Here is a 12,195-nt window from a genome sequence, read left to right as displayed (position 1 = left end):
CTGTGCTTTACTTTTCATATAGATTTTTAAACTTTATTTGTAATTAAAAGGAAGAAGGCCTAGTGAAATAATGCTTCTAAAGTATTTTAAAATTCATTTGTGAAATTAATTTTAAAATTAGCTTTCCCTTTTTGCTATTTCAGTGGTTATCATTAGATTGATATCTAATCCAATTAGCCTTGGTAACAAATGCAGAGCATGTTGCCTAGGCAAGAAACAATGAAAAAGAGCAGTGCACCACTACGTCACTGCTTGTATTGCTTATTTTACGTTCAAAGTATTTACAGTTTCAATTTTGTTTTGAATAATGCACTCCTTAATCCAACAGTTTTAGGTGAGACAAAAACCTGCTTTAGAGTGTTTCAGAGATTATTAACCGTGATTACACATTTTAGGATCACCTGTTGAACTTTGAAAAAAAATATCAACTTTCAGTTTCCACCCCAGACTGGATCTGTCACAACCTTTGGAGATGAGAACTAGCCATCAGAATTATTTAAAAGCTTCATGGGTGGTTCTACTGTAAGCTAAGGTTGAGAATAAGTTTTAGATAGCCACATGCACGGGGGCACATTAGAAGGATCCTATGATCTTAATTTGTAATATCCATTTTTTGATAACTATCTTTATAAGTTCTCTCACAGTAATAAAACCAAATTATACTTGAAGCCCTTTTTTTTTCCCCATCAGTATCTGCTTCTCATGACTACTGAAAAGATGAATGGCCAAACTGTGCCAGTCATTTGCATTCTTGAAGGTGATACACAACTTATATGCAGGCTCCTTTTATAACACTGGGTATTTTGTAATCAAACATTGTGTTAGAGCACCTGATATTTTAAGTTCACTTTATGAAAACTGTAAGTTTAAGTAGTAATAAACGTAAGTAACTACCTTTTGGAACAATTGTGTGTTGAACAGTTAAATCTCAACCTTGACTTTTTAAAAAAATTTACCCAACAGATAGAGTCAACAAAAAATTACAGTCCACAACGCTCTTGTTGAGACAATAAAACAAGCCATAGGAAAGGTGTTTTTATTTTTTTTAATCACTTTCTTTTCTGCTGAGTTAATGGCACAATCATTTTGGCTAAGAGGGATGGGAGAGTTGAGTGACTTATTGTCGAACTCTTGGGATGAACAGATCATGTACAAGAAAGTATATTCAAGATGATATAGATTTATATGTAGAATATAGGAAAAATGAATTGTTTATAAAACACAAAGTACAGAATACAAAATATAAACCTGGGGAAAAAATTTTGCCCACATGGAAGTATGTCAGCTAAGAAAAAAAATATATCCTGGGATATGCCACCTTAGAAAATCTTTACAGAATTTCCAGAATTTGAGGAGATTTTTTATGTTTATTAAAAGAGAGCAAGAATAAAAGAAAAAAAAGACTAAATACGTTGGTCTAAAATAAATGTGCTACACTTGATTTATCAAACATCATAACTTATTGAATGACGGCATATTTGCTAAATATTTTGAAATAGAATATTGTTAAATGCTCTGAACTAAAACAGAATAGGCATTTTAAAAACACCATCGCCACCCCCAAGGAGTTTGAATTACAGGGATTCTTCCCAACACTGCAAATATATATGTATCTATGTATATCTGTATATATACATGTATATATGACTTACAATCGGTGTCTTCTTGTATTGAACAAATGTCTTAACCGTACTGGTACCTTATCAAACCTTTAGTTCAGTGGGTAACAAGATATGCCAGAAAATAAACGAACAAAGACAACAACTAAAATAGTTAGATCAGTCTCTCTGAAGCTTGCAGTTGTCCAGGAAGGTCCCAGGAGAAGCTCCCTCAGACTCAGGGGAGTGCAGCAGCCCATAATAGACAGATAACTCAAGGGGATTTTGGCATCCAGAAGTTCTGGCACAGATAGGTTCAATCATGGGCCAAGAGCTAAGATTTAGGCTTCTGAGAAGACTGAAGAGAGCAAGCAAAGAGACAAAGGGGATGCCCATACATAAGCCAAACTTTGCAAAGTAAGGGCACAGTTTTCCACAAAATTTCCACGAAATTCTACTTCATACATCACTCACAAGTTTGGGGGACTCCAGGCTACTCTCGCTTCTGACCGGCTGGCTACAAATTCAGGAGTTCCCACTGTCTTCTCAAGTTTAATAATTTTTCAGAACAACTCAAAGGACCAAGGAAAGTGCTATACTTACAATTATAGTTTTATCAGAGCAAAAGGGTACAAATCAAAACCAGTCAAAGAGAGAGACACATAAGGCAAGAGCAAAGTCTGAGAGGATCCCAAACATAAAGGTTCTGACAGCTGCTGAGCCACATTACCCTCCTGGCACGTCACTATGTAATAAAATATAAAAGTATTGCTAACCAGGGGAGCTCACAGGAGTCTCAGTGTCCAGACATTTTATTATAGTTTCATTTTATAGACATGATGGATTAAATCATATCAATATCCAGCCTTCTCCACTCCTCAGGTTGGGCTGCTATCACATAGGCCAAAGCCCCAACTCTCTAATATTATGGTTAGTCTTCCAGGCATGACCATTGCCATCTTGAATCATCTTCTTAGTATAAACTATAAGGTGTGGTTGAAGGGGCTCACCATGAATAACAAAGACACTTCAATCACTAGGGAAATTTTAAGATTTAGAGCTTACCTCCCCGTAACCAGGGACAAACACTATCTAAGATCTTTCACAAGTGGTGGGAGCCATTTAACAACCTGGAAAAGCAGGGAAAGGCACACTGTGGTATAAGCACAGGCACTTAGAGTAGGTCATGCAGAAATATTAACATTTGTAGAGCTGAAAACCTGATTTTTTCTAATTGCTGTAACTTTGGCTCATTTCTGTTCTTAGGTAGAGAAATGAAGAATGTAGGGGGAGTGAGACTATCAGGCAACTACAAATTTAATCTCTGTCTATGAAGCTCTGTCACCAAGCCTACCTTCTTTGCTGAGTTAAAGGGAGTATTGAAATTATTTGAGAAGAGAATTATACCATATTACTTTATATCACTATTTTTATTCTCCCTTCTATTATTCTTCATATTATAAACTCCTTATGTACATTTCAAAAAGTCTCTAGCTGAATTCCACAGTCTTTTGAATGATTCGGGATTTTATTTGATAATAATGAAAGTGTGTTTTAGACTTTAGTCAGATAACCTCTACATTGTTTCCAATTATCATTCACCATTTTTTCTGTACCTTCCATTTTGAAAATCCTTTCTCTAGCTAGCTTCTTTGTCTCCTTTTTATTTAAATGAGTTCTTAACCCTATAGCAATAAAAATAGGCACATACTTATTTAAAAATATTAAGAACCACTGGCCTGTATTATTCTACAGCTGCAGGATATTATACAGCAGAGCCAAGAATAAAATGTTTAAATTTTAATGACATATATAATTTTCAATTATTAATGGATGATAATTAGAAATAAAATGGTACAGATTGAGTCAACTTTTTAAATACAATAATGTGTAGGATAGGAACTAGAACTGAATAGGCAATTTGAAAACACCACCACTACCAACAAGGAGTTTGAATTATGGGGATTCTTTCTAATATTGGAATCACAGTGGCCTCGCCTGGGAAAACAGAAGCTGGTAAAAATTATGCATTGCTTGCAAAACTACCTGGAATATTGTTCTTGGCGCAACCTGAAGTTTGTCAGTCATTTTTTTTAACCTTCCTTGAGTTCACAATTAGAATATAGCAGTAATTCAAACCAACTAAGCTTAGGCACAGAAGATAAAATTGTGAAACCAGGTTATAACATGGAAATTAGGTATATACATGAAGTAAATTGGCGATGTTAAGCACAATAATATAAAAATACAGAAAAGTTTAAAAAATGGTTTTAAGATCGTTGAAAGGAATCTTTCAACAAGAAAGAGGCAGAACAATAACGCAAATGCAGATCAGCTGTAAGACTCTGGGAACTACCATTCAAAAGTGAAGGAATCCATCTGAGGGAAGCCTATGGGTCTGAAACGAAGATGCAAAATATTTAAATATAGCTAATTTATTCAGTAAATAATTACTGAGTGCTTGCCATGTGCATGGTAAGATTTTAGGGTTGAGAATGGACTTCATAGAAAGGCTAAGCCCTTGTTACTCTCTAAATGGATTATCCCAAGTGATACATTTTTTCTAACAGAGGACATCTGATTAAAAATTTGAAAGAGTGATAAAAGCTGTAAATGCTTCCCAGAAGCTGATTGAATTTTCTGAGAGGATAAATGATGATGAACTCAAAGTTAGCAACCCTTCTTGTTGGAACATAATGCACCGTGTTCATCCGCGAAAAGAGATGCTGGTCACCCATATTTCTTCCTCTTCTATTACCCTCTGCATCTTAAAATAATAAACTATATAATTACAAATAGTGGGAATACACGTTGTACAGTTGAAATGGTTGGGCCACTCAGTTCCAAATTTCCATTAATATTTTAAAATGCTCAGAGCAGTGCAAAGAACTCCGCATTCCACTTTGGATTTGCACCTTCACAAATGCAGTTGAAGCGGCCCACATTCTTGCTAACAGAATTATAACTACAGTTTCATTCATTTGGCTAATTAATTGTTGTTGGAATCAACACTAATTATTGTATAATTCAAGGGAAGTAAAATAAATTAAGTCTTGTTTTCTAGGGGAAAAAAAAGAGGAAAAAGAGAAAGCATTGGTCGATAGATGGTGAGACAGTTAGAGACAAAAATTCTGTATCTTCCCAACAACTAAACTTTCTGAGCCATAGTTTCCTCATCTTTAAAAAAAGGTAGTGTCAACAGCTACCTTGTAGGAAAAGTGTGATATTTGCTAATAATATACACAAAATACCTAGCGCTGTGATAGGCCCTTCAAAGTTGTGATAATAGTGAGGGTTTTTAAAATATGATAGGTGTTTAAACATTAAGTAAATAAAATGGATGTTATCATAATAGTGAGTTGCAACAATAGTAAAACATCTAAACTAACATATTCTTTGGGACTAAATAGCCTCAAAACAACCCATAAATATTGTATTTGAAAGGTGCTTTCAAATATAATAATACTCCTTAGAAACATCAGAAACTTAGCTGAGATGAACAAACTGAGTGGCTCAAAGCCAGGGTGAATTTTAATCAACCATGTCATAATGCCATTATATGATTTGCGAAGCAAAAACACTAGCGGTTTGTAATGATAGAGACTAACTTAAGTTTCCTACTTTAGTTGTGATTTTTGCATGTTGATTTACAGTGTACCAAAAATAAATAGCATGAACTTCCTTCTTTTTGCTGTGGGTTTAACAAGCGTTTTTAAAGATGCTTTTCCATATTTCAGATATACAGACAAATAGCTATCTAAGATAGCAAAATAAGAGTATCATGACTGCACTCATTAAGCTCCATGATCTCCTTTATCCTTTCTGAACTGATCTCTAAAATTAATTTCCTCTTAGATGGTGTTTTAAAACTACTTCCTGAAACATAAACATGAAAAGTTTGCTTTCCAGATACTTAAATAATGCCAGCTTTTCCTGAATTGGCCCCTCATTCCTATACTTCATGTTTTTCCCAACTACCTCAGTATCTCTGGAACTATCAGAGAATGCAGTTTTGCAAATTTAAAAATCATCCAGATTTTTCTTTCCCACTGTGAATGCTCCCCGAGTTACCTAGTCCCACTGCAGAAATAAGAACACATTGACAAATGCACAGCACTTAACAGGCCTCATCTCGCACAGTATTTGAGATACAGAAACTTTTGAAGTCACAGTAATATTTAATGCACAAGAGTTACCTAGGGAATTTACACTCTTCTATGAAAGTCAAATGTTCCTCAATGATGCTGACTACCATGAAATAGAGATGAACTCTAGGCAGTCTGTAAAACCCGATTCGCTGGGTAAAATAGCAGCCTAAGTTAATAAAAAACAGAACTTTTGAAAGAAATATTGACATATACTGTATACATGCAACATGACAACCTAATTGCTAACAATGCCTTTTTGAAAAGTTCTGTTTTACTTATTTTGCATAATTGGTTTGAAACCCCTTTTTTATTTAGTAGCACCATTCATTTATATACAGCTTATGAATATTCTTATTTGTTCTTATTCAGTGACTACCACTGTAGACGATGTCTCCTCTCATAGATCTTAGAGTCCAGTTTAGAAGCAAGGCCAGATAATACAAAATAATTAACACAGGAAAGTCTTTAAAGAAAGTGAATTCTCTTAGATAAGTTAAACAGCACCCGTGTTCTTACTGAGTGTATTTGCTCAGAAAATCCCTTCTTTGAGATGATTAAATGTTAGAGTTCAATACAAGTTCAGCTGAATGATGAAAGTTAGACCTCCCTTCCCTGTGCTTTCCCCAGCATTTTCTTAAAACATCAATTAAAATTGTGTTATAATCTATGAAATTTCATGTTAGTTTTTTCCTGTGTCTTTTACGGGCCCCTTCAACTGTCCTTATATGCAGGGCATAGTTTAGTAACTAGCATATGGGAGATCTTCAATAAATGAAAAATGTATTTAGTGATGCTTTATTATTCGTATAATAAATATACATTTATCTCATATTTCTTATAATATGTGATACTTTAAAGCCTGAATTGGAAGCCAAGAAAGGGTGGCAATTGGATCAAGTCACTTAACTTCTGTTTCTCATGTCCTGATTTGCTATTTTCATATTCACAGTTATGTAACCCATTCCATAATTTTAATTTGGCAGATAGTTATTTCATACCTTTTTTGAGGAGGAATTTGTTATTAGATTAATTCATAGCCTAGCTGGTGCTTCTCATGTGACAGTGATCCTGATATTGACAGAATCTTAATTCTTGTATCATTTCCCTAAAGGATAAATAAATTTCTAAATTTCATTGGATGCAGTGAGTTTTGTTTTTTAAATTTTAATCATCATTGTATTTATTTATTTATTTATTTTATTATACTTTATGTTCTAGGATACATGTGCACAACATGCAGGTTTGTTACTATCACAGTGAGTTTTTTAAATGACATCGTAGAACACACCATGGGACTAGAAAAAAACAGGATTCTAAAATTCGTAGGAAGGCTTAAAATATTTAGAATCTTCTTGTCTACTAAGAGACCCAAGAGGACAGATGAATTATAAGTTCATTGGTGGGTCTTTATAACTTCAAATTTCAGAGAAACTCCATCATGAGGAACCCAGTCATGATTTGTCTCTCCCTATGTTTGGGCCTCTTCCATGCTCAAGATTCCATGGGACTCAGGTTAGAATCCCTTCTATCTGTGGTACTGGCAGTAAAGAAATCCAGAGGCTTAAATATCGCTGGTGAACAATGAGGGGCTTGGCCGACCATATAAAGTTCAATGACGCACTATATGGTGGCACTGGAAAAACATTCATTGGGTCAGGACTCTCCAATCGCAATCCAAAGAACATATTCTCACTAAGAAAAACTGGCGTGCATTATCATATGGCAATTGTAAATCTGTAGCTATATATAAACATTCTGATATTAGGAAAGATAAAGATGGACACAAATAAAAATAATATTTTTCCTGATCTCTTTTTGCTATTGTTACCAAGAACATGTAAACAATGGAAGCAAGGTCTGAATTAAGTGAAATAAGTCCTTAATTTCCTCTGCAAATGGTATGGAATCTTGGACAATTAGAAACTTACTTTCGCTTGAGTAGGAAATCACTTTGGCTGGCGATTTACTTTTCCAGTTACAAGTATCATGAACTAACAATAATTTCCATTTTCCTACCCTTGAGCAAGGAGAAAAGAGCATAGTATTAATTCACATAGAAGCACAGCATTATGAAAGAGCACATTTTTGTGCCATGAAATATGATGTTTTTCTACTTTTTTGTAATGGGATCCCACTACGATTACTTCATTGAATTCAATAGTGAAATATTTTTGATACTTAGATAACTAACCCTTTTGAGTAAGAAGTCTGATTTTTAACTCTATAACAAATATATAAGATTTCTAATTAAAGAGTTTTAAAAATAAATGTTAAACTTCTTTAGCTCAGCTCTTTCTGTTTTTTGAATTATCACTGGAACTTTCTGCATAGTTCCTTTCTTCATTAATCCACCCTTTCTTTCATGTAACCTTTTACTGCTTCAGCCGTAACTAGGCATTGCATTTCTCCCAGGCACTGGGGAAGCAACAGTGGATAGCGACAGTCCCTATTCTAATGTTGGCTAACATTTAAGACATGAAGAGTTTTAGCTCATCAATTAACTGCCCTAGAGACTTAGAAAAAGTCAACTGAAGCCAAGTTGATGAGTAGTTATTAAACACTTATGTCCTCTGTAGCAAGTTCCTAGGTTTATGTCAATTTAAAATTCTGAAAAAATCTGGGAGTGTATGTGACAAGTGTTCTGTCACTCTGCTCATGATTGTTCAGCTATTTTTCAGGAACATTCAGAATCTAAAAAAGGACCTGGGACTTCTATTTCCTGGGAAAACTTGAAGCCTCTATTATCTCAGCTCTTAAATCCTATAGAGTGAAACCCAGGGATTTCTAACACTCTAGGATAATTGGAGCAAAAAGTAGTACATTCTTTTTGCTCCAATAATATCCCATAATAAATTGGTATCCCATAATAAATTGGGATACATTTTACCATCAGAAGACAAAAACAATGATATAGCCTGGATTATCTCATGAACATGGTGTAAATACTCATTTTACATAAGGCTAAGTAGGTACTTTCAAGCTTGCACATGCTGAATGTGTTTTCCCTATGAGTACACCAAAAACAGTTTTATTTAGTTCCAGTCAAGCAAATACATGGAATTCTTTTCATTTTTATATTGATAAAGTCAAATGGTTTGGGGATAAATTCCTGCCCTCAAAAGATTACAACAGAAAGACCAACATCTGCATTTTCCTACCAAAAGCAACATGGTCTAGAGCAGGAATCTGTAAAACTTTTCTGTAAAAGCCCAAAGTATAAATATTTTAGGCTTTTCAAGCAGTATAATCTCTGTCACAATTACTCAACTTTTCCTTTGTATCGTGAAAGCAGCAATAGACAATATGTAAATAAATAGCATGCCTGTGTTCCAGTAAAACTATTTACGAAACAATAAGCTGGCCAAATTTGGTTCACAGGCCAGAGTAAGCCAACCTGTGATCCAGGTAAACCTATATTTTGAGCAACGGCAACATTTGTTGTGTTCATTTCGTTTCTTACTCCTATTTTATATCCTATTACATACTGAAATACAATACTAAATAGTAAAAGAGATTTTTTAAAATTTTATTATCAGGTATCAGTTGTAATAATAATTCCCTGGTGAGAATATTCTCAAAAAACTAATATTTGTCCACTTAAGTGCCATTTTTCCCAACAATGATAAACTTTTGATCATTTTTCTACATAGTAGATTGTTTTCATTTGCTCTATATTATAATGAGTACAATTGAAATTTTGTATGCTTTTCTAGTAATCTTTCTCAACTAATTCTTATGATCAGATGAACTATCTAGGGGCAAATGCCCTACCTTAGTTGACCTCAATCTGCAATTATTTACCAGTTAATATTTCCATTATTTTATATATCAGTTATCAATATCTATGTGTCTCTAGTAACCTTCTTCCCTTTGTCCATACCTCCTTTTACACACCCATGCGTGAAATATGCTCTTGATGAGGAACTGAATTCTGATTGAGAGACCAAAATAACCTAGTGGCTGGAATCATATAACATGTTACCATAAAGCCAACATTGAGTTCTTTTAAAGAATAATTGCATTTCTTTTCTGGGGACACAGATTTTACAATAGCTATTGTCCACAGTACTCAAAAGCTTGGTTGCTTCTTTCTTGCTCTTTTGGAATAATAGATTTCTATTACTCTCAATGTTTTGGAACCTAGCCAAAATTAGCAGGTAAATGGAGTTTTCCTGGTGTACTAATACTTCTTTATTTACTGAATTGTTTACTTGGAAAAAGTGATATCTTTGTGTTTTGTTTTGTTTACTGATTTTGCTGCTTAAGGTTTTTTTCTACTCTATCTTCTGCTTATCTCTCACTTTCTCTCTACAATTTAGCCCAATGGATCTCAACCCTGGCCTATGTAACTATCATCTGGGGAGTATCTGAATACCAAACCCTAGGTCCCAGCCCATAGATTTTTCTAATCAGTAGATTTAGGGGACAGAGACCAGGCATTAGTTATCTTTTATTGTGATTGTTTAATATTTCCAGGTGATTCTCAAGTTATTCAAGGGCTAAGGACTACTGGTTTGCTATATCTGATTTATTTATTTATTTTTAAGAATTCTGTGTAAAAAGATTTTGTGGGCAAGGGTTTACACTAATACTCCTCTTTCTATTTTGTGGCATTTAAATCTAACACATAGTAAATACACGGTACACATTTCTATACACATTTTTGATAGTCTTACGATGTGGAAAAAATAGGCTTTAGCGTTCAGTGTTGAGATCTTTGGTTTATTTTTCTCAGTCAACTATTGTGTCTTAAATGACTATTTTTTAGTAACTGTGAAGTCATGTGTGTGTTACTGTCTTTCTCTTTTTCACAGCACCAGAAGAATGGGCCACAACCCGCTCTAGCTTGAAGGCACCACCGCCGAGGTCAGCAAGAGGGGGATACAGGGAACACCCCTATGGTAGATATTGAAGGTCCTTCCCACCTGTGACCTCACCTCAAAGACAATTCATAGCCTGTGGTCTCCACATAAACAGCAACAAGACAAGTAATAGTCCTTTTTTTTGTTTGTTGTTTTCTATTCTAGGGATAACTGCTCATGATTACTCCCATATATTTCTTGTATTTCCCTCTATACTGTTGGCGTGACATTGACATTAGTATTATTTTACAAAGCAGACTGAAGAAGACATTGGCAAGCATAGTCTATAAACCTCTCAGTAGGATGATATTCTCTTGGTTGTTTTTCATTGTTGTGTGTAATCTTTTTTTTTCCTTTTTTTTTTTTTTTTTTTGAGAAAAAGCATGAATCTGTTAACAGATTTTGAGTCTTAACCAACTAGCAGAAACTTTGTTTAGGGTTGCTAAAAGACTGTAATATGATTTTTGAACTAGCTGATAATAAAGTTGTAGATAAGATGTTTTAACCTGTCTTTCAATATCTGTTAGTTAGACAAAGATGTTCGATATTAAGTTTGTAAATTTAATTTTAAATGCTGTTTTAATGGGGTTGAAAACAAGCAGCTACTGTATGTATGTAGCTAACTGAATTTGTTCAGTGTTTTAACCTGTATTTGTTAAAAAAGAAAAAAAACACACACACATAAAGTTCCATGTGTAAGCTTCTCTAAATAGGAAACCACAATTTGTCAAATATGTTTGCCATAATTTGTCAATAAAGCTGAAAACTTTTGTAAAAACTAAATTTGGAATTACTTGTTTTCTAGCTTTAAATGCCTGCTTTATTTCTTCTTCAAGAGATGCCTAAACTGTTTTCTATTTAAAAATTACAAAAATGAACCCAAGCCTGTTTTAAGATATTTGTGTAATACTTAAAAATGTATTAATAACTTATGGTTGTTAAATAATTTAAAAGTTAACAAACTAAACTGTTACATGAATCATGGTTAGTAAACACTAATGTATAACATGTTAATGGAAAAAAATGGATTTAGAATAATAAATGGATTTTAAACTATCCTCTAAGCTTTATCTTGCTAAACACAAATTCTGATTGACTTGTTTGCATTAGCATGTCTCTCGTGAGAAAGAGTAATGGAGTATAAAGAGGTAAGATTACCACTTACCACTGTCTAAATGCCTAGTTCTTCAACCTTTGAGTTTCCCCGCACATTAAATATCCCATCCAACATGTAAGCATTGCGTAGATTCACTTTATTGTTTTCACTCAAAGGAGTGCGTGGACTTCATTTGCGTAGTTTATAACAATTTGTTTTGACAAACAAATCATCAGTGTCACTGGCCAGTTGTTGCTATTCAACCTCAAAAACTTTATTTGTAATTTTCAGTGCTAAATATCACCGCCCTTGAAGGCAGTTTAGAGGGCTGATATTTCTTTTGAGACTATCAGACTTGATGGCTGATGATTATTAAGGAAATATGTCGCAGGACTCAAAGGATGACTAAACGTTAAACAGGTAACACTAATAGTAACTCTGTAATTTTGCCTATGCAACAGTAATGTTAAATATTCTCAGTTATTAAGTTC

General features: G+C 34.0%; 1 protein-coding gene across 1 annotated transcript in view; it reads left to right on the top strand.

Moving 5' to 3' along the window:
- The window catches only part of KHDRBS2 (KH RNA binding domain containing, signal transduction associated 2), a 591,787-nt gene extending 580,122 nt beyond the window's left edge, over positions 1 to 11,665 (top strand). The window contains exon 9 of the mRNA XM_033217544.1: positions 10,561 to 11,665. Within this exon, the coding sequence (XP_033073435.1) occupies positions 10,561 to 10,658 (98 nt within the window). The 3' untranslated portion in view covers positions 10,659 to 11,665. The remainder of the gene's footprint in view (positions 1 to 10,560) is intronic.
- Positions 11,666 to 12,195: the final 530 nt, after the last annotated feature.

Source organism: Trachypithecus francoisi, unplaced genomic scaffold (genome assembly GCF_009764315.1).
Source record: "Trachypithecus francoisi isolate TF-2019V2 unplaced genomic scaffold, Tfra_2.0 Lachesis_group10, whole genome shotgun sequence".
Classification (NCBI taxonomy): Eukaryota; Metazoa; Chordata; class Mammalia; order Primates; family Cercopithecidae; genus Trachypithecus; species Trachypithecus francoisi.
This window is presented reverse-complemented; position numbering and strand designations above follow the sequence as displayed.